Below are 23,425 nucleotides of genomic sequence, written 5' to 3' on the forward strand. Positions count from 1 at the left end.
ATATCTGTTGAAATTGTTTGGCTGCTGTTTTGTTCCAGGTTCACAGTGAATGGAAATTAGGATATTTATCAAACATTAAGAATCCCATAAACACAAATGAACCGAACGTAATACATTGAGTGAACAGAAAAGTTGCATATATCACTATTGCAGAGAGCTAATTTGAAAAAAATGTTTTTATCAGTATTCAGTTTCAGAAACTCTTTGACAAAATAGAATAAAATGACTATTCAATATACAAAAAAGTAACTATTTAATAAAGAATTTCAAAAAGCTAATATCAAAAACAAAAAAGTGATATGAATGGAAATTTATGTTAATAATAACTAAAACTCCTACAATCTTCTCGGAGATAATTCATATCTGGTGCATTGTAAATGCTGAAGCTTGACTGAATCGTTGATCCGCCATAAAAAAGATTCAATTGCAAAAGAGAAAATAAATCGTATATTAGCAAAATATACAAATGAATTTTTTCTAAATCGAAAGCAAATCAATGTTACGTTGCTTGGAGCTGGCTTTTTCTTTTTCTTCGTGGAATTTGAGATCTTTTTTTCCAGGTTTGATCCCAGTCTGTTCTTGGGCCGACCTCTTGTTGTGATGCATGGCGGGCTTTGAAGGTCGTTCACATTGCTCAACGTCGCTTCTTCGTGGTATAACAAACTTTTTCCTTTGCTTCTAGCTTGATATTCTCGCATCTCCGCATGGCATTGTCAAAGGCCCAGTGTAGAATTCCGGTAAGCTCCTTGGGGATATTGTGGGACTGAAACACCAAATTGTCGAATCTCTTGCTTCTCGGCTCCAGTAGAGGCTTGTCTTGGCTGCTCTTGATGTGTGTGTGCCTCTGTTTTATGTTCTTGCTCCAATGTTCTAGTATATATTTCGGTGACACGTTATCTACTCTCTCAAAGCTTAAGACACTCAGAGAATGGCGGCATAGTATGCCCCTTGACTCAAACAGCAGGCATTGACACTTTTCCTCTCGTGATACTGAATCGTAGGTGACTCAAGGAGCTGTTGTGTGTGATGAACTCTTTGAAAAATGCGTGCATGCTCTCACTCCTTGGTGTTCTTCTCATCCCAGCCCATCAATGGTGATCCAGATAAACTAGAATCCATATATGGCGATCTTTGTATAGCTCTGCAGAATGAACCGAAGGCATCAGCTGTGTTAAACCAGAATCTATTCATGTTTTGACCTAAAAAGTAACGGCATGAAAATAATTCGAATTGAAACCTCGGTTACCTGAGAGCCACTTGTTGCCTCCTAGGCCAAACTTTGTGATGAAATCGTTCCAGTTTCTGTCGAATGTGTCTTTTGTGAATGAGTTCCAAATGAAGTGGCTCATCTCTTGTTCGATTCTTGGTGTCGCTTGTAGCCATTTAGTTTGTTTGTGAATTGTTGTTGGCATGCACAGCTCGATGGCCCGTTTGCATCAATGCACATTGGTCGGTGAGAATGCCTTTTGGTGCCTTCCCTCCCATGCAACGAAGCCAACACTCGAATAGCTATTTGAATGATTGGATGTTCTCGTTTTTCATCAGTGCACATCCGAGAAGTGTCGATTCACCGTGGTGATTCACACCCACAAAAGAACCAAAAACCAGATTGCACCTGCATAAATGGACACTCTCACAATGTGATGAACCGTTAATGTGTGGATATGGTGAACGTAAAGACTAAATTTGTGTGAACCAAATACCTGTTTGTGTTGTAGGTGGTGTCGAATGAAACCACGTCTCCAAAATACTCGCATGCAGCCCTGCTTCTTGCGTCGGCCCAAAATGCATGTTTGATGGATTGATCGCCTTCGAGATTGAGCTCGGAAAAGAAATTTTTGGTTCTTCTCTTTCATTCTTAGTAGGTACTTTTCGAATTTTTTGGCATCGTCTTATTCAAAAACATTATGTACTTCTCTTGTGATGTAATTCCTCACGTCTTTTTCTATAAAACTTAGTTCCTGATGACTGCCGGCTGCTGCTACGAATGATTGATAAGTTTTGCTTGGTCTGATTTCAGCTTCCTTGTTGGTTTCGATGGTGCGACGCACGATTATGCTTAGCTCCATGTGTTGTTTGAGCATCTCTGCACGGTCTGGACAACAGGGGTGTGAGTGATTTAGAACGACTTTGAAAATGTCCAGAGACCGACGTCCTTCAATATGTGTACGTAGATCCTGGCTGGACAGTTTATGCCGGCTAAGGGGTTTGTCTTTAGAGTTGGAGATATCTTGGATTTCCATATCCCCTCTCAGCTGCATACAATTAGTTGATTCTTAACCTCGTCTCCCTTCCGAGTCATGTTCCTTATTTTGGTAGAAAAATTGGCAAGTTTGGAATAATGTTTGTAGAACTTTTTGACATCTTCTAGTGTCTTGAAAATCATCCCCACCTTTGGTACAAATTGTTCATCCACAACACATTTGGTCTGCAGAATGAACCGAACATGTTGTTATGGTGAAACAATTCTATAGTACTGAATGAACGAAACATAATCCATTATATAAAATCAAATTCAAAGAGCTTTCTGCGTAATGAACCGAACACGTACTCATGGTGAAATAAATTATATAGTACTGACTGAACGAAACATAATTCATGATATAAAATCAAATTCAAACATCTTTCTGCATAATGAACTAAAAACGTACTCATGGTGAAACAATTGTATAGTACTAAATGATCAAATTATAATCCATTATATATAATCAAACTCGAAACACCTCTGTCTATAATTTAGAGATTATCAATTCAATTAAATTCAATTCAGATTCAGAACACATGCGTCCATTCAATTCAAATTAGCAATTGAATTCCATTCAATTCAATTCAAAATTGAATAATCCAAACCTCGTCTAATTGATTCGTTTCAGAAGAATAATCCAATTCGCTCTCATTCAACTGATTTAAAATTGAATCATTCATTGTTTTGATTCAGAAGTGCAGATCGAAGAAGAAAATGAAGAAAAGTAGGAAGAACGAGAAGATCGAAAATGCAACGTAAGCAAATCAAAAGAAGAAAACGAGAAGATTAGCGCGACCAGAGGAGAACGATGAAGCTTATTACGTTAAAGGCAATGCAGATCAATAAGGAATAACGCGAGCAGAAGAAGGTTTAGGTTGCAGCAGAAGGTTTGCGTTGAGTAAAGTTTTAGGTTGCAGAACGTTATATATAGCGCGTGTCTGACAAACAAGTGAAGGGGGGAAGGCGCGTCTGGGCCAAATTGCTTGGATAACTTAAATACATTTTTACATGGATGTAGAGCATTATTGAATTGAAAAACACCTAAAAAATGTTACATAAGATGTCATTAATTGCACCTTCAATCAAATAATACGGTAATACTAGAGAGACAAAACAAAAGACAAAATAAAAAGTCAAAATTTATATTATTTAATATTTATTAAATAAGATAAATTTTAATTATAGTAGTTTGGTTTTGTTTAGTAAATTCTTTTTTAAAAATAATTTATTAAAATTAATTTTTAAAAAATATCATAAAATTCAATAATTATTAAATATTACATTAAAATTTGGTCAATAATAAAAAATGAGCGACAAAACCTCCTCGTTTAAGAATTGGCCTTTACTTAAAAGGGCACCTAAGAAATTCTGAATACGGTGAAAATTTCACATGTGCGTGTCCCGGTTTCGGAAATTCTTTTATGAAAAGACACTTTTCTCCGCGAAGACCAAGATTCTCTCTTCAATCTTCATTGCACTTTTTCACCCGTTTCCACTGTCTAAACCTTTCTTCTCTTCCTTTCGCTTCTCTTCTAAGTTCTAACTTCTCTCTAGGCAACTCCCTTTCGATCCATGCGTTGTTTTTCCCCCCTCTATTTCTTCAAGAACTGTTGCAATTCAAAAGGCAAAGCTTTTCTTTTTATTGATCATTTTGTGATTGGACTTCAGGACAAAGGTAACTGTTTCTGTTATTAAAGAAAGGAGAAAGATGGACGCTATAAGGAAGCAAGCTAGCAAATTAAGGGAACAAGTTGCAAGGCAGCAACAGGTGATGCTTCCTTGTTCTCTTTCTCATGGAACTTCTTTTGGTGTAGTTGCCAATTCGGGTTCTGCTTACTGGCTGTGTTCACTGTTTTAGGTTAATTTCTACTGTAGCATGTGATTATGAGTTTACCTTGAAAATTTTCAAGTTAGGTTTTGTGCAAAAGTTCATTTTTTTTTTAATAATGGAAACTGGAAAGTGTAGAATGACTAGAATCGCTGGTTGTCACTCTTCAATTTTGTTTTTATGTCCTTGTTCGAGATCATGATTTATTTATTTGTTTTTTTTTTTTAACCTTTGCAGGCTATACTTAGACAACTAGGCCAAATCAGCAATGAACCGCTCATGACAGATGAATCCGAACTTGAATGTCATGAAAAACTCAGAAAGTTATACAATTCAACAAAGACTGCTAAGGTGTATTTTCATTTAAGATTAATTTCTATGCACTTGTGGTTTAATATGTCAACCAATCAAATTACAGGAAAGTGAGAAATCATGGTGGGTAGTTATTGGTAATGTATAGTTGTTTATACTGATCATTTGGCACTTTCTTGCAATTTCATTTGTTGATATTGTAAAACTTATTTTACATTAATTCCTCCTTTTCATTCATCTAATGGCTGGAATTTAATGATTTAAGAATGCTTATTTGTCTCTGTGACGCTTGCAGCATTTTCAGCGGCATATTGTTCGTGGAATTGAAGGTTTGATCTCTGTTAGTTCCAAGCAAATGGAGATAGGTGAGTTTGCATTTTTGTTCTTGTTTGTCTCTATTTAATTAGTTTCTGCCTCAGGGATGATAATTGACGTTGTGTTCTATGTATACTTCAGTGAGGAAGTTGGCTAAGGACTGCTGTAAGTATGGCACTGAGAATCAAGGGGCTGACTACCCTCTGGCAGGGCCTTCTCTTCAATTCGGTAACTCATATGAAACATTGGAAAATGAGAGAGAGACTTTGCTTGGGATCCTAGGTGATCAGGTAATCTTTTGGGTACTATTACTAAATTATTATTGTTGCAAGTTTGTCTTTTTCCTTCAATTATATCTCATACTCATATTGATTCCTCAATTTTATGCAAAAACCAAGAAGAATAAGAAGAAAATGGAGATATCCAACAATTGCTTTCCCTCATCCCACCTTCCTCTCAAATTTTATGCTCCTAATCCTGCCTCAGGTTTATTTTGTAGATCTCTGAGCCATTGCGAGCACAAATAACTGGCGCTCCTTTGGAGGATGCGCGCCACCTCACGCATCGCTATGACAAACTTCGTCAAGAAGTAGAAGCCCAGGTAATAATTTACTGCCACAGTTGCATGTATATGATGGTGTTCAATGCAAGGTATTTATCACAGTTGTCTTCTCATCAGGCTGCTGAAGTTTTGAGGCGTCGATCAAAGTTGAGGGATACTTCTGTGTCTGCAGAAAATTCCATGAGGCTTCAAACTGCAGAAACAAGGCTGAAAGAGCTTAAATCCGCCTTGACGGCACTTGGTAGGGAAGCAACCACTGCTATGTTGTCAGTTGAAGAACAACAGCAACAAGTAACCCTCCAGAGCCTTTGTACAATGGTAAGCTAAATTCTATGTGATTTCTTGCTATCTGATTGTTGATTTGACTTTTATGTGCCTCACTTATGCTGATCATCATGGCCTATTATAGTAAAAACGTATTGCTGGTATCAGCTGAATGGGATTTGAACATAAAGAAACTTTAGAATATCAGATTCTTGGTTAAACAAGAGGATGTTTACGTTAGTACGTTTACTAAGTTGTTGATCATGTTATATATTCCCCCTTAATTATTGACCAATTTCCTTCCCGTACTTCTGTCTCTCTGTGTGTGAGTGAAGGTAAAGACAGCAAAATATCCATGGTCCATTCTTCCCTTAGTGTGTATACTTGACATGATAGTGAATTAGTGATCAATTGTGGTTTCTATCCCGCCGTGGGTTAAAACCTTTATGAGAATCTAAATTCATAATGGTAAAATTTCGCATCATATAATTAGTTTTTGTTATATGATGTTAGCTGTAAGCTGTAATTTATAGATTGGTTACACTATTTTATAGTTGAGAAAAAATATTTTCATGTATTTTCCTATCCTAAGCCTTGTGTTTCCTTTCTCATTTGTTTTCCCATTTGGTAGGTTGATGCTGAGAGAGCCTATCATCGAAATGCCCTTGTTATTCTAGAGAAACTATATACTGAGGTATCCCTTGTAGCCTGACTCTTCCTGTGCCTATTCTAAATGTTTGCCTCTGGAATGATATTGCAAACAATTTTAGTTTTACTTATCAAATTCATTGTATCGGGTGCTACTCAGATGATTGATGAGAGACATCCAAAAGAGTCTTCTTCATTTCCACCACCAAGAGTTGGGCATAATCAACCTACGAATGAGAATGCTAATTCAAATGGCGTTGATCATAAACATAACAATCAAACAGGAACATTCTTTTTTGCTAAGGTATGTTGTGTATAAACAAACTAACAGATCTGGAATCCTTTGATTTACATAAAATTAAAGTCCTGTTATCTGATATATTTTCAAATTTGCAAGAACTGATGTGTAATTTTTAATTTTTGTTCGTAGCTTAAAAGTAAATAATTTCTCTATTACTTTGTAGGTCATACATCCTTTTGATGCTCAAGCCGAGGGAGAATTGAGCCTATCAGTTGATGATTATGTTGTAGTTCGTCAGGTACTTCCTTAAGAACTTTTCAGCTATTTATCATGGATTTTTCTTCGTTCATAATTATGTGTCATTGGCTGGGTCCTAAACGCCATTTGTATTTCTTCTTGCAATTTAGAATCCAAGGCAGGAAGTAGTAGTGAAATTCAAATTAAATCACATTTCACTTGTATAAAAAATTCATCCAAACATAACATTTGGCTTGAACTCTATCTTGAATGGCAACAAATGAATCATCTTTCACAGATTGTTTCTTGTGATTTGGTTCCCATACCTTCCCCTACTCTCATAGCTTTTCACTGTTTTTTGTACATCAAAAACAAATAATTTTGATGTTGCCATCTTGATAGCATGTTATTGGCCACATCTTTACACCTTAGCATATTATGCTTCTTTTGTATTATCACTTAGTTAATTTGCATTTAGCAACTACTACCACTGTTCGATTTATTAATAGATATATAAGCTATATTCTTTATTCCCAACGAAATCAACTTGTTACTGGTTTGACTTGTATTCTTACTCATCGTCCGCTGCATTCTAGGTTGATCGGAATGGATGGTCTGAAGGAGAATGCAAGAGCAATGCTGGATGGTTTCCCTCTGCCTATGTACAGAGACAAGACATAATACCAGCCAGCAAGATAGCGGAAGTAGAATAACATCAAGTCAGTGCAACCTTTGGTCTTTTGATTAGGTGAGGCAAAAATTGTATATTTTTTTTTTAATCACGGAATAGGTCTATTTGGAAAGCCATATAGCATGTGTTTGCAAGTATTTTTGGGTGATTTTGTAATTTGTGCAGTATGATGTATAAGTGGGCATATAAATTATGATAGGAAATAGCAATTTTAATATGTATATTGATGTATCTTTGGTATTTTCTTAGGGGTGGATAAATTTTAAATCACCTTGACCTTTTTCTATAGGATGAAAATATGGTTGTATTAAGAATCTTCAAATGTATCAATATGAAAAGAAGTAATTTGTATTTTTTAAATTGTTAGTTGCTTGATGGTGGACTTAGCAAAAACACACTATAGCTATTGTTTCTGTTTTTGTTACTGGGTCCCAATATTTTGAAATGTTGGTATTCGGTAGATCATATGAAAGCATAAATGAATGCTTAAAAAGGAATCTCAGATCATAAATTGAATTGAATAAACTGGATTGGATTCCATTGCATCAGATGTGTACAGCCATACAAAGTTGCATGCCAGCCTCGCAGCCTGTTTGCTACAAATTCCTTCCATTGCTTTATTAATCATTTCATTATGTTGTATCTTAAGAAAAAGGAAAGGCATCATAATTCCTCCCAGGCCCACGCTACTACTTTGTTATAGCTTAGGATTTGTCACCTGAACTTGCATTAAGCTTTTGTTGTCCTAAGCTGAGTTGTTGCATATATAACAAAATCAGACAATGAATAAGTCATTGTGAAAATACCAAATTATCCTTTGAAATATTGTGTAGGTAGGGAGATTCATTTTGCCACTATATTGAGGTGTTCTTGGCCAATTCACATAACCTTTCTCCCGGTACAAAATCTACACTGCAATTAGAATTACCTAGTCATGCAAAGGTGACTTGAAACAACAATTACTACTAGTTTGGCCATATATAGATAACATGATTTCTTAATGTTACATCATTAATTATAAAGTCACTTGATAACTCTTAATTTACTGCAACAATATGAAAGATGTTATCCAAGGTAATTTCTCAATTTACTGCAACAATATGAAAAGACCTTGAAAATCATCCCAACGAAAATAAAATAGCTGTAATATAGACAATGTCTAATATGTATAAATTTGTATAGATGCAGCAACTATAGCCTTCATATAAGAACAAGTAGTCATTATGACCCTCGAACCCAAGAAGCTAACATTCTTATAGTAATTAATAACAACTACTCTATTGGTAGGGAAAATTCTTGACATAAATGCCAAATGCAGTGATATCCTTTGCATTGTCTCCTAATCTGTATCACTGAGTTCATGATCAATGACATTAACATTCATCCTTGCAGATTCCTGTTTAGCCCACTCCACAATCTTCTCAGCCTCGCGGCTAATCTTCTGTTCCTCCTTCAATGCCTTCTTAAGAATCTTCTGCTGCTTCTTGCTCGAGAAGCTTCCCAAATCCGAAAGCAACTCATCATCCTTGTCCCAACCAAGAACACTCCAATCAACCTCCTTGCTCTTCTTCCTCGAATCCTTCTTCGGAGAGCACCAGAAACACCCCGTTCTTCGAGGTGGCGAAGGAGAAGGTGAAGACGCCGAACCAGAATTCTTCACTTTCACCTTCTTGTTGTTATTATTATTGTTACCCTTTTCCGCTGGTTTGAACATTGAAGACAATGAACTCTCTTCAGACCCATCGGAAGAACCAGAACCAGATGAAACGGAGCCAAGTTTGGATTTTGACTTCAACCCATTTCTCCCATACGAAGAATCCACCGAATCGGAAGGTGAAGAGACACACCCCTGTTGCAATTTGGGGTCCAACGCCATTTTCCCATTCGGGTTCTTTCCTGAAGGCGAAGAAACGGGAGCCTTGGCGGATTGATGGAAGCTTCTAGAAGAATCGGATATCGGAAAGTTTTCATCTTTGGAATGGTCGGGCGGTGGGGTTGTTGATTTTCCGGCTGCAGCGCGGTGGGTGGTGGCCGGGAAAGACTTGAGCTTGCGGAAGCGAGATTCGAGGTGGGAGGGGAGAATGGAAGAGTCTGTGAAGGAAGAACAGTTAATGGCGGAAATTTGGTCGAGAAGGCATGCGTCGTTTGCTTGTGATATGATGTCGTCGATGGCGGAATCGTCTGTGTCAGAGAGGTCAGAGAAGAAGCCCACCATTTTTGTTTGGGAGTGAAGAGTGAAGTGAGAATCGTGGGAGCCTGATTTTGGGGGTGGTGGAGTCAGTGGGTGTCAACTGTCAACTCTCATGCCTGCAACGGCTAACTCTCAGCTTTTCAATCCAACGGATGAGATCCAATCGCGCATTCTCAAGGACCCACAACTTCTGGAATCCTATTCGCATGAACCTTTAGGAGGGTAGGTTGGACAATATTCATAATTATTTTTTATATTAATTTTGTAAATAATTATTTAAAAAATAGATGTAATTATATGATTATATAAAATATTTTATATTATTAATATATTAAAATTAAACTTTTATTTTTATATAAATTTGTTAATTTTAAACGTTAAATAATTTAATATATTTAATTAAATTATTATTAAATAATTTTTAACTATTTAACATATAAATCTTCACCCAACTTTAGGTCTTACAAAATTACAATATTCGCATATACTCTACACTTACACAGTTACACGGTCAGATTTAGGGTTTAGAATTCTAGCCAAATTTTGAATCTAGAGACATCTATTAAAAGACATAGATCATTATCACCGACTAAGACTTTTGAATTTTTATAATAATGAATGAATTATTTTTTTTTAATTAAGAAGCGCTCAACACAATACGGTGGAACAATATGAAAATTTTAAAATACAAAGATGACTAACAACGCTAAAAGTGATATTAATCCCTCGTCATCTTTGACATTATCATTAATAATCAAAGGGAGTATCACCAAATCACTCGTCAGAGAGCATAAAAGATCTGTTGATGATTTCTACTACTCCTGAGCTATGATTATTGAAGATTCTATCATTCTTCTCTAATCAAATTGCCCATACTACAGCAAAGAATCCAACCAATCACTTCTTTCTCTCAAGCTTTCTCTGTGCAGCATATGCGTCCAACTCTCAAAGTGTTACTTCAGTATACCTTTATGACCTTCCGAGAACGAATAGCCACGCACACCACACTCGCAACTAATAAATAGATGAAAAATAGATTCAACAGACTTATAGTATAAAGCACAAATATTATCAAGATGAATTAATTTAATTAATATAATATTAGATATTTAGTTAATTGGCAATTTAATTACTAGACATATAAACATGAATAATCTGTTAACTAAATTGGTAATGCTTTGTTAAACTGAATATGATTAAAATTTATGACTATATTGACCATGAGGTGAAAAACTAGGAGACTTAAATTAAATCCTAACTTAAAAAAAAAATCTAAATTATTTGTTTCTAAAAGGAAATGGAAAATGGCAATATATTATATTATTATATCATGATCCAATACATTATTATAAAGACCTCATCTCGACAACTCCATATACATTGTGTGATTGATTTTCGCACTTAGATCAGAGGAAATAAAATTCGTTTGCATGCATGATGGAGGCAGAATACTCAGCAGGAGGATCAGGTTGTTGCTTTTGCTTCTCCGTCACCGGCAAGAAGAGCACCGCTGTTCCGGTGCCAACAAGGAAGAATGACAAAAATGGTGGAGTTGAGTCGAGTTCAGAGCAGGTCAAATTGTGGGGAGAGAAGGATGGAATGCTGTCTGACATGAGCACCTTCTCTGTCAAAGAGCAAGAAAAGAGGCTCAAGAAAGCGTTGCAAGATGAAGAGAAGGTTAGCATGGAAGCAGACAGAGTTGTTCTTTGGGTGAAGCATCAATCTGCTAAAATTAATTAATTAAGGAATATAAATTGTAATTTAATTTACATCATTGATTTTCTGCCCTTTTCTTCAACTTTTGTAGAGTTGTATGTGTATCTATGAAATTCAGAAATAATTAATGCTGTGTAGAAGCATCTCTTAGAAAATTTTGATATATTTGATTAAAGATAAAATGAGGTTAAGAATGTAATTAGCAATCTAGCTAGGATCATTGAAACAAATTTGGATAGCTTGGATTCACGTTAGGTAGGATGAAATTGTGGATGAAAGGAAGAAAGATATTTGAGTTGACCATGTCCAAAGAGGAAGTTGTGTTGGACTTTTGCTCCATTCTGTTTCTTCACATAAAATTCCTCTTTTTCAATCACCAAATGTGTTCTTCTTCGCCTTCACCAATAAATGACTCACCTATGACATGTACATGGGAAGAGAAAAAAAAAATATATATATATATATATATATATATATATATATATATATATATAATCAAAAAATAATAAATGGTCAAATTCATATATAAAAGATGATAAAGATGTAAATTTATAGATTTTTTTTATGAGATAAAAAGAAATTGAGAAAGTTAGGATCCATATTTTAAATAATAATAAAATAATAAAAAATAATTATAAAAAAAATTTATACTCTCTCTATACAATTTTAATATGTATAGTAGAGTGTCATATAAAAGATTACTGATTTCTTAAATTAGTTCCTTTGAAAATTATAAATTAATTACATTAGCCTTTCTTTTACGAATTGAGTCTGACGTAAAAATCTTTCAATTTGAAGTTAATTTGATTTAATTTTATAAACTTATCAACAATCAATTAAAATTGTTAGATATATACTATAATGTCACTTAACGTGTCAAGTCAACAAATTTTAACGATATCAACAACAAAAATAGCCAAAGAATTAATATGACTAAATTAAAATCTTTGTAAGATAAATTTAATTTAAAAATTTTTTTTAAATACTAATTTAAAAAAAATTTTTAAATACTAATTTAAAAAATAAATAATCTTTTAAAGATAAATTTAACCATTTACTCATAAATTTTTTTAATTTTAATCACTAAATCAGTATTGGTCTTTTATTTGTTAGACATATTAATTTTCATTAATTAACAGTTTAGTGTATTCATAAAAAAACCTTCAATATTTAGTTCAATTCTTAGTAAAATACGCAAAAATATACGTTTTTCATATTGAGTATAAGGCTACATTAGGAAATATAACTTAAAGAGTAAGTAACAATTCTATTTTCAATGTATATTCAAATTTTAATATATATTTTATACTGATAACTAATTTTAATAATTAATTTTAGTATACATATAACATAATTATCTCATGTGTGTACGTGTGTGTAATAAACAACTAGTTAATCTGATCGTTATATAGTCTATTCAAGTTTTGTATCTCTTTCAACACTTCTTTGCTTGCCACAAAATCACAGTTGATTAAGAAATTAGAAAAAGATTGTACAATGAGAAGGATTACAGCAACTTCTTTCGAAAAAAAAAATGAAAGAACTGAAACTCTTTAAACATGCCTTGCTTTTAATTATTAATTAATGTATTTATTGATAGAGAAGAAGGGTAAATCCTGTGAAAATCTTAGAATTATAGAAACAAAACTAAAAGTTATTATGAGATAAACAATCAACTACTTCATCACAAATAAAAATCCAGAAATTCAACCACAATAAAAAAGATAAAATTGAGTTCAGGTGGTAGTAGTTTGACAATTTGAGTGGGTGAGTTTGAGCATTTTTTTACTCAGAATATTTATTATTATCAGATACAATAATTAATTTCTTTATTTCTAAATTCTAACTATTCATTTAGGAATAAATGATGATTTGTTATAGAATATTTTTTATGTTAAAAAATAAAAAGTGTAGCTCGAGTTTTTTTCTTAAAGGACTAGATGATGTATTATTAGATCATTCCCACCTAACTTATACTCTACTTGTCTAAATAAATAATTAAAAACAAAAAATATCTCTTAAAATAAACCTATTATAAGCGGAGTCATATATCTATAATGCACCTTAAATAAGTGTTTGAAGTTCGAATTTCGTTCGTTATTCATTGGTCAGTGACAAACTCTTAAATAAAAGTTTAATCCGCGACAAATTAATATTTAGCCTGCTAGATTAAGAGATACCGTGAAAAACAAAAAAAAAGAGCAATATTATATGAACAACAAATATTATTATTATTATTATTATTTTAATTAAAATCCGTGACGGTTTAGTCCTTAATCTGTCGGATTGAAAAATACCGTAGAAAACAAAAAAAAAATATTATTATTTTTTGCTAGCACTTGGCTAGTAATAACTTGTACCTATATCTACAAAAATTTTACACACAAGAAACATATAATTTACATTTATATTTACCAGAATTTTACATAAATAAATTAATACAGTTTGCATTCACATTTTTTAAAAATTTACACACATTAATTAATAAAATTTATTTATTAAATATAATTTAATACTTATACTAATTAAATAATGGCCAAAAATATTAAAACTTACTTATCCAAAAGAGTTTTAATTTTCAGAAAATATATATATATATAACAACGTTGGTATTATTCTAATGCACCTATTTTCGTAGAGTAACTTTTTTGTTGCATAAATTCTTAATCAAGTGATTTACTAATTATACATTTCATTGCATCGCAGAGCATATATGCTAAAAATATAAATTAATCTAAATATGTTTATAGATGAAAAATGTAAATAATGGTTTTGTTTCAATTAAAATAAGAGAAAAACATATAGTTGCTAAAAAAGTACGAGTAATTAAGTAGATAATTAGGAGAATACTAAGAAACTAATACTTTTTAATTAAAAAAAAAAAGAGTAAAGAGTTTATTAATATTAATTCAAATCTAAATATAAAAAGAACTTTAATTACCTAATTTAATACAACAGTACTGCATTTACAAGCAAAAGCAAATGGTTCCAGCTTATTACCAAATTTTATTAGTAGTATGATAAATAATACTAACAAACCCACCACTACTCCCCTGTTTATATATATGTAGTAGGTTCGATTGAAGATAAATTATTTACATACATTTTTTGTCCTATATATACCATTGGTCCAGAGTATTTTTGTTTTGACTTTTGATGTTGAAGATTTTACATGAAAGTAATTAATTTCCATTTGATTATATAGTGCTAGCTCTTTTCACAAAAGCAGAAATTAAATGTCATCAAAGATCACATGGTTGAGATTTTGGAAGAAAGTTAGTCAAAGGTCGAATGAACAACATTACACTAGGGTTGACTAACAAAAATGATATGGTCACATGATCAGCATTTTCTAAGCAAATTGATGGATGCTTTCTATTTGGTAGTTGAAATTGGAGCCAGAAAAAGTAGTTTAATTTGCACATTTGTTGCTTACACTTCTTTCTTACTTCTAGCACTGTGTTCTTTTTTTTTCTCTGCAGTTAATTGTGTTTGTTTGTCTTACATTTTGGCGCTTAGTAAAATAACTCTATTAAATGGAGAATAAAATAAAAAAGATGGAGCAATTATGTTAGATTTTGTTCAATTTATATCAGGAGTTAGAATAACAAATAAAAAATAATTATTGTTCGGTATCCGGGTACTGGACGGTTTGGAAGGATCTTTGGGTTGATAAGGAGGGGTACGGCCTGGTTCCAAGTTGCAGGGCTGAATTTGGAGTAGCCGGCGTCCCGAGTTTTTCGCATGGAGAAGCGGTCATCTGCAAAGACACTCCGACACTCTAGTCAGTCCCTCCCTTTATATACCGTGTCAAAAGTGGGTTTCGCAAGGGCAGACTCACCTTCATCGAAGTTTTCCCATACAGCTGTCGTAGAGAGCTGTCAAGGACGCGTGTTCGGGTCGGTGGTAGGACTAATTCGCCGCGGTACTGAGTTCCATTTAAGGGTTTGCCGCTGATTAATGGGTTGCTGCATGCACAAGGTGGGATTCGAACGCCCGACACTTGCTTAAGCGGACTAGTAAACTAACCATTAGACTAACCCAACTTGGTTTATTTTTTTTATTAAGTGCAGGAATTATTAAGTCTTCAAGGCCCAATAATACATAGGACACCAAAAACTAAAAGTGAATCATTCAATTACTTTATGGACTTAGAGAAAAATTTCCTACTTAAACATTCAATCATTTTCCTTAAAAAAAAGCAAACAATCAATAAAAGTTCGACAAAATAATTCTAACAAGTTAACCATGTTTAATTTATTAAACTACTAATGATCAAACTCATTTTCACTTGCTCCGTCTCTAAACTACTTTTGGTAAAGAATATAAACTTACATAAAATATTATTCCATTTTTAAAAGTATTTTTTTTTAGAGTTCAACATTAATTTTTTTTATTTAATATTACTCAACTTTTTATAATTATTTTTATTTTAAATTTTAATCCCTAAAATCTAAAACTTAACTCTAGACTCTGAATCTCCAAAAAATGAGAATAAAAAATAATTTTATAATAAAAAATAACTAATATTAACTAACTAAAATTTGATTTCTAATATTTATTCTTTTTAACTTAATTCTAATTTTCACAAAGTTAAGCCAATTACAAATATAACCTCATGAAGCACTCCAAGTTTGTAACTGCTCCTCTTTTGATTGGGACCATTTGTTACTCGTCAGTATTTGTATTTCTGAATAGAGACAGAAATTGATGCACTCATTCCCTTCGTCACAACCTGTGGCTTATACGGTACTTAATTAGGTACTGAATTAAAGTATATATTAGCAGACAATTTTTTCTTTTTATACTTAATATTCATTGTGAAATGTGAGAGAGATAAGATTAATTAAGTTTTCTTATTGGCATATATGTAATCAATTATACAATATGAGTGGAAGTTAAGTTTAAAAAATATATATAATTGGCAACATTCGTATCATGGATCAGATAATAAGGTTCTAACTTTTAATCAACCACAAAGCTAATAGTTTAAAAATTTAAATTAATTAATCGTATCATTATATTAGGCGAGCTGGCATAAATAAGATATACTACTATATATCTAGACAATATTGTAATTATCTTCCAAGCAATTGGAACTAGTTGATAGCTTCTCATCAAAGTTTGTTTATATAATAATAATTTTGTAATGTTATTTATTTCTAGAATGCTCATTTTCTACCATTTTATTTTGATATAGTTGTTGGTATGCTAAGTAAGGTTAATTAGAAAGACAAAAAAATAAATTTAAACTGTTTAAATTTATTTTATTTAATATTCGCCTTTTTAACTTATAATTTCTTAGTAGATTAAATTCAAAAGATCCATATTTTAATTTTCTATATTCATTTGCTCCGTTAAATACTGATGATGTAACAGATTAAATATTTAATCATCAACCTTCAATAAAACAAAGTAATGACATAAATAAAATAAAGACCTTAAATTTTATTGAACTAAAATTTTTAGAAAATAGTTTTATAGAAACTAAAACTGAAAAACAAATATTTTATAAGAACAAAAAATTTTATTTAATTTTTATTAAAGTACAAATAATTAATCATACAAATTAGAAATGGAAACTATATCAAGTATATAGTTCATTCATTTTCTAGATAATTCTCTTATATATGTTTAAGATGTATTATATGATACATAATTTTTTAACTACTTGATACAAAAATAAAAGTAGGATTCACCTTTGCTCCTCTGAATTTTTAGATAACTTAAGCATTTATATATTAGGCATCATAGAATTTGTTTATGTTTAATTACTCTCTCCACTTGCAATGGATCGGATGGTCAACACTTAAAGTAAAATATAAATATAGTGTGTTCTTCTCTTCCGCATGAAGGCACTATTTTAATCAAGAACCAAAAATATATAGTATGTGATTAAAGTGTTAAAATAAAAAAAGTATTTTTTATGCACCAATTATATTAGTCCATGCAAATTCAGCAAAATGCATGAGAAATTATGAAATTCAATTATATATACAATGTATATTGTTAAGCAGTATTATTTAAAACAAAATATTGAGGGTATAAAAATCAGCCACTATATTTATTATTATGTATTTATATATATATATATATATATTTACTTAAATAATTAGTCAAGAAAATAATTAAATATGTCAAAATAATATAATCAAAATAATAACACAAAAATTAATAAAATACCAAATATATAATTATGTATGCAAGACTTTACATGAAGTTAATAGTTGAAAGTCGTTACATAATTTGACTGAATTGACTAAATTTTCATCTAATAATTTTCAATTTTTAACTTCACGTCAAGTCGACTGTATCTAAATTTTCACCTTTTATTAATTAACATAGGATTTAATAAATCCTTAAAATAAAGAAGACAATATACATGACTAGGAGTGGTTAGAGCAGTTGAAGAAAGAATCTCATGCCACCTCCACTTTTGGTATGTCTCCATCACACATGAAAATAAAAATGAAACCTTATGCAATCTTATATTATATGATCTATGGTAACACCTCACACATAACACATTTTCAAAAAACATGAAGCAACCATCATCATGGAGGCCATTCACAACAAATTGTTGCTCAACAGAGGACCAAACCATATTCACAGGGTTCAGCAAATGCAAGCCGTCACGCTCCGATTTATCGAAGGAAGTGGCGCCGTTACCGTCTTTTAGGAGGTTATCATTCTCGGAGCTTAGCCGTTCATCGTCCATAAGGATCAATGAGGAGCTTTCGCTCTCGTTTGGGCCCGATTTGTATGATTTTGAGCTCAGTGAATTGCGCGCCATAACTCAAAATTTCTCGAGCAATTTCTTGCTTGGTGAGGGTGGATTCGGAACCGTGCATAAAGGGTATGTTGATGATAATTTGAGGCAGGGTTTGAAGGCTCAACCTGTTGCTGTTAAGCTTCTTGACATTGAAGGATTACAAGGACACCGTGAATGGCTTGTAAGTGTTACCTAAATCATTTTTTATTAGCAGTGCAATTAGGTATTTTTTTTAAATTATTCATTATTCAGTGTCTACGAAGTACGGACACTTTGTTGAGTTGCCGTGTCAGACACATTTTGGACATAACATTCGTCACACTCGTCCGACACACGTGTCTGCTGTGTCCAACTGTGTCTTAATAAAAAATAAAAAATTTTTCTTCAAACATATTTGGACACACCTAAATACCATCACGTGTCCGCGTGTCCAGCCTTATTCTTAACATATATCATTGAAATGAGTTTAGAAATAATATATATTATTATTTATTAGAACAAAAAATATTGTAAATACTTTTATATAGTTAAAAAAGACATTAAAAACAGTTAAAAATTTATTTTATATTTTAACAACAATAAAATATCAAAAGTTCGTTGTAATTTATCTAAAAAATACTTTATATTCTATATATATGCTATGTCCCCGTGTCTTATAAGATTTTAAAATTCGTGTGTTCGCGTGTCTCGTGTCGTGTTGTCTCGTGTCTGTGTCGTATTGTCCCGAGTCCGTGTCCGTGGATTATAATTCAGTGTATAGAAGAGAAAGAAACTACAAAATAAATAAATTTTTTATAAAAATAATATTTAAATTAATTTAAAAATATTATTTAAATAAAAAATTCACTAAAAACTAAAAATTTAATTCTTTGATTAGTAGTAATAATTAAGTATATATATATGACATATGCTCCTTTTTTTTTAACACCTTGATATTTATATAGTTGTAGTTTTAATTATAAGAACAAAATTTAGAATTTTGATGAAAATTATAAATTGGACTAGACAACATAGTTATTATATCACTCATTTTCTAATGCTTGGTATAAGGTTGAAGGAATTAATAGTAGCCAATAAAATTGAAGAAAAGTGTCAGATACAAAATATTTGTTTTGCCATTTGAGCAGCTAAGATTAAGATCAGGTAATTCGCTTTTTTTTTTTCCCACTAAAAAAGTTAATCTCGTAACATTTTTTTTATGTAAATTAATATAGATGACTGGCTATAGGTATTATTGAAAATAACTACGTACACACCATTGTTTTTCTATTTTTTAAAAAATAATTTTTTATTAACGACTAGTGTAAAATATGTTTCTATGATTAATACATAAAAATTAATTTATCAATAAATACAGGTCAAATAAATATGGAAAAAATGAATTATATATGTAATACATTCAGTGATGAGTTAGTAACTTAATATAACAAATTTGGGTTGATCGAGTGGTCAGTTCAATCTGTAGCTCAGATTTACGACTCTTTGGTTTATCGGATTGAAAGATACCGTAAACAATTAAAAAACAGTTAGAATTTATTATTTTTTATCATTATTTAGTAATTAACTCATTTTTTTAATTTAATTTAGTAATCTAACTATATATTTTATCATATATTTTAATTTTAAACATTAATAACTATTCTAACTGATGACAAAAAAAATAATAAATTTTAATCGCCGTACCATTCTTCTTGATTAGAAAAGGCATCCACCACTAGCGAGTTCATCGATACCGAAGTAGGTTTTGAATTCATTAGTCAAACTCACATTACTTTTGTCATATATAATTGTGAAGTCTTCACCATTGTTTTTCCCTGTATGTAGTAGTTAGGGTTGTACATTCACAAATCACAATTTTATAATACTATGATGATCAAGAATTCAAGATGTTGAAAGGAAGAGATGAGTCTTCACATGTACATTCACATTCAGTGCCTAATTAGAGCCCCAAGCCCCAATCATCCTCCGGCAATAGGCATTGTCTTAGAGAAAGAAAAAAAAAGTCAAGGAATTGAGTATCTTATGAGACTTTAATAATATTGGCACACTTTCATATATAAAAAAGACACATGTGTTGGTCCATGTATAAAAAGTTAGAAGATGTTTAATAATAAAAAATGACATCTTACCATTTGTTAATATATCTTAAAGTATATGTTTTTAATTCTTTTCATTATATTTAATTTTAGGATCTTGAAAACAACTATTTTAAAGACACTCTTTAAAAATATTATAATTTAAAATTTATATAGAAAAATAAGTTAAATGTAATTCTTTTAATTTGTCTACATTAAATCATTTAAAAACCAAAATCTTCCACTTTTATTCTTTTAACTAATGTCTTTAAGACACCCTTTAACTAAATTTTTACTTTTATATCTTAAAATAGAAGGCAGTGGCAGATTCAAGGAGGTCTAAGGTGGCCATGGTCTCCCCAATTTTTTTCAAAAAATTTAGTAGTAACTATTAATATATCTAATATTATATTATTAATTAATTATATGTTAATATATTAGAAATAAAAAATTACATATAAACAATTCAATATGTATAATGTATATTACAATATATCATTAGTAAGTAGTGTTTAAAATAATAATAATAATAATAATAATAATAATAATAATAATAATAATAATAATAATAATAATAATAATAATAATAATAATAAAGAATATAAATATATTATGTATGAATATGTGATACATTTATAATAAATATAGGTTAACATAAAAATAATAAGCTATCTCATTTAAAAATTAACTTGATCCAAATAAAAAATTTAATATATATTTTTTCTTAAATATTAATATCAAATGCCTATCTATTTTCCATTTGAATGTAAGAGATCCATTGACCTACTTAAGACAAATATTAATTTATACAATCAATAAAAAATGTCATACGTATTGGAAAATTTGTGATTAACAATTTGGGTAAATAATTTAAAATTTCAATTGAGAAAGTTCATAACTTATTTTGATACAAAATATTTATCATTACTTCATATTTGTTGGTCAAAGTCAAAGTTCTGATTCTTGATCCAATATGAGTGTTAATAATAAAAAATATAATTGTGGGTTTGCAGGCAGAAGTGATATTCCTTGGGCAGCTAAGGCACCCCAATTTGGTTAAGTTGATTGGTTACTGTTGCGAGGATGAAGACCGTTTACTCGTCTATGAATTCATGCCACGTGGAAGCTTGGAGAATCACTTGTTCAGAAGTATATATATATGCATCACATTATATAAGAATTTCTCATATTTAGAACCTACTTATACTTATATAATGTGATTTCATTCAGGGCTAACATCACTTCCATGGGAAACAAGATTAAAAATTGCTATAGGTGCTGCTAAAGGTCTTTCTTTCTTGCATGGAGCTGACAAACCTGTCATTTACAGGGATTTTAAGACTTCCAATGTCTTGCTTGATTCCGTGCGTATTTAACTAATTCATTATGTCTTCTTAATTATTTCATTACTATTTTCATTCATATATTATGAATCATAACAGGATTTCACAGCAAAACTCTCAGACTTTGGATTAGCAAAAATGGGACCAGAGGGATCAAACACTCATGTTTCCACCAGAGTTATGGGTACCTATGGATATGCTGCCCCGGAATACATCTCAACAGGTAATTACGTAATTGTCCTTTCTTTGTCATCAATATAAATTATCTGCACATATTATGCGTAATAGAGTTTAATGACGTCGTTTGATTCATATAGTTGACTCACCTAATAGAATAAAATTTTGTTGTTATTGTTGCATATTATATATTAAACTACTCTTTCACTTTAGCTCATCACAACAATAAAGAAGTTTTGTGGTCTACAAATTCAGCCCAACAGAATATATAAATTCAATTATAATTTTAGTCTTTATTATCTTATCTTATCTTTAGTTGTTCTTATCTTATCTTTATTTGTTTGTTTTACTTTCTCAATTCAATTCAATCAAGAAATACAAAGTACAATATTTTTCATCTTTCTTTTTCTTATTCTTTCGTAGTTTTATCATTATATAAAATTTTCACACGAAAAAATCTATAAAAAACAAAATATCTTAATTCTTGCAGGGCATTTGACCACAAAAAGTGATGTATACAGTTTCGGAGTAGTCCTGCTAGAACTCCTTACAGGAAGGAGAGCAATGGAGAAGACAAGACCAAAGACAGAGCAAAACCTTGTGGATTGGTCAAAGCCGTACTTAAGGAGCAGTAGGAGGTTGAGGTACATAATGGATCCAAGGCTTTTAGGGCAATACTCTGTGAAGGGTGCAAAGGAAATGGCTGTTTTGGCATTGCATTGTGTAAGCATGAATCCTAAAGACAGGCCAAGAATGGCAACGGTTGTTGACACTCTTGAGGGCCTACAACACTTCAAGGACATGGCGGTTACTAGCGGACACTGGCCGGCGGCGAGTAAGTCCACTAGAAATAATAATAATGGAGCTTCCAAGAATGTGAAGGGCAGAGGTGGTGCTAACCAAAAGAAACCTTCTCATATAGTCCCAACCAAAAAGACTTGATTTGTACACTATCAATTAGAAGAGTGGTTTTTAAGGTAAAGTGTAAGGTACCACATGTGGTATGGCTACATTATGATTGTTGGCCACCCTATATATATGTGTGTAAATGTATAAAATATGTGTATGCAATATAGATAAACTATTGAGTGTATAATAAATCTTGCTTTACAAAAAAGATTTTTCCTTGGTCTATGTATTAAATATATATATATATATATATATATATATATATATATATATATATATATATATATATATATATATATATATATATTGTATTAAAAATTTGCATCTCTCTTAATGTACACAAGAATATATAGTATCTTTTTTATTATTCGATCGAGTATTTATTATTAATTTAAAAATCACATTTATTTACTAGAATATAATATTTTTACTTAAGTATTTTTTTTATAATTATCAAGTATTATGGTTTTATTTATTTCAATCTTATGTAGACTATGCTAATAACAAAAATAAAAATATTATTCGTATATCAAAATCAGCCAATAAAATCAGTCATTAATGTATTTTTGTATAAATACATGTGTGATTTAATTTATTTTTAATGTATATTTATATTTCAATATATATTTTATGCCGTGGCTGATTTTTATGACTGATTTTAGTGTATACGTAGCATAATTATAACAAAAATGATTATTTAAATTTGTAGTAATTATACAATAAAATAAAATATAGATATATTTTGAAAAACAAAAATGTTAAATGTACATAAAAATTAATTATTATTATTTAAATATAATTATATATAATTTAATTTATTTTTAATGTATATTTTATATTTTAATATATATATTTAATATTGATAATTAATTTTAGTCGTCGATTTTAGTAGGCAAGAG

General features: G+C 31.0%; 3 protein-coding genes across 5 annotated transcripts; 2 read left to right on the forward strand and 1 right to left on the reverse strand.

The window, feature by feature from the left end:
• The first annotated feature begins 3,628 nt into the window (after positions 1-3,628).
• Positions 3,629-8,966, forward strand: LOC130982925 (SH3 domain-containing protein 1). Of its 3 annotated transcripts, none has more exons than XM_057907072.1 (11): positions 3,629-3,799; positions 3,914-4,013; positions 4,311-4,424; positions 4,681-4,750; positions 4,842-4,990; positions 5,200-5,301; positions 5,380-5,580; positions 6,158-6,220; positions 6,335-6,478; positions 6,639-6,713; positions 7,249-7,674. In XM_057907072.1, exons 2-11 carry the CDS (start codon positions 3,954-3,956, stop codon positions 7,363-7,365), a joined length of 1,095 nt encoding a protein of 364 aa, XP_057763055.1. In that variant the 5' UTR covers positions 3,629-3,799; positions 3,914-3,953; the 3' UTR covers positions 7,366-7,674. The 3 variants fall into 3 exon arrangements, with proteins under 3 accessions (XP_057763055.1, XP_057763054.1, XP_057763052.1); XM_057907069.1 differs by adding an exon at positions 8,736-8,966 and having other exon boundaries at positions 3,635-4,013; positions 7,249-7,400; XM_057907071.1 differs by having other exon boundaries at positions 3,630-4,013.
• On the reverse strand, positions 8,318-9,558 carry LOC130982926 (uncharacterized). Its single transcript, XM_057907073.1, has one exon. The coding sequence runs from the start codon at positions 9,556-9,558 to the stop codon at positions 8,683-8,685; it is 876 nt and encodes a 291-aa protein (XP_057763056.1). The 3' UTR covers positions 8,318-8,682.
• An 8,163-nt stretch (positions 9,559-17,721) lies between these two features.
• Positions 17,722-22,743, forward strand: LOC130982924 (probable serine/threonine-protein kinase PBL15). Its single transcript, XM_057907068.1, has 5 exons — positions 17,722-18,203; positions 21,111-21,246; positions 21,328-21,461; positions 21,540-21,663; positions 22,108-22,743. The coding sequence occupies exons 1-5, from the start codon at positions 17,790-17,792 to the stop codon at positions 22,557-22,559; spliced, it is 1,260 nt and encodes a 419-aa protein (XP_057763051.1). The 5' UTR covers positions 17,722-17,789; the 3' UTR covers positions 22,560-22,743.
• The last annotated feature ends 682 nt before the right edge of the window (positions 22,744-23,425 follow it).

This window comes from Arachis stenosperma, chromosome 5, assembly GCF_014773155.1.
Source record: "Arachis stenosperma cultivar V10309 chromosome 5, arast.V10309.gnm1.PFL2, whole genome shotgun sequence".
Lineage (NCBI taxonomy): Eukaryota > Viridiplantae > Streptophyta > Magnoliopsida > Fabales > Fabaceae > Arachis > Arachis stenosperma.

Bases quoted from the DNA above. Each gene is read 5' to 3' on its own strand.
- LOC130982925 (XM_057907072.1), top strand. From the start codon at position 3,954: ATGGACGCTATAAGGAAGCAAGCTAGCAAATTAAGGGAACAAGTTGCA. The intron at 4,014-4,310 runs GTGATGCTTCCT...TAACCTTTGCAG, and splicing joins AAGTTGCAAGGCAGCAACAG to GCTATACTTAGACAACTAGG. The intron at 6,479-6,638 runs GTATGTTGTGTA...ATTACTTTGTAG, and splicing joins GAACATTCTTTTTTGCTAAG to GTCATACATCCTTTTGATGC.
- LOC130982926 (XM_057907073.1), bottom strand. From the start codon at position 9,558: ATGGTGGGCTTCTTCTCTGACCTCTCTGACACAGACGATTCCGCCATC.
- LOC130982924 (XM_057907068.1), top strand. From the start codon at position 17,790: ATGAAGCAACCATCATCATGGAGGCCATTCACAACAAATTGTTGCTCA. The intron at 21,247-21,327 runs GTATATATATAT...GATTTCATTCAG, and splicing joins GGAGAATCACTTGTTCAGAA to GGCTAACATCACTTCCATGG. The intron at 21,664-22,107 runs GTAATTACGTAA...TAATTCTTGCAG, and splicing joins CCCGGAATACATCTCAACAG to GGCATTTGACCACAAAAAGT.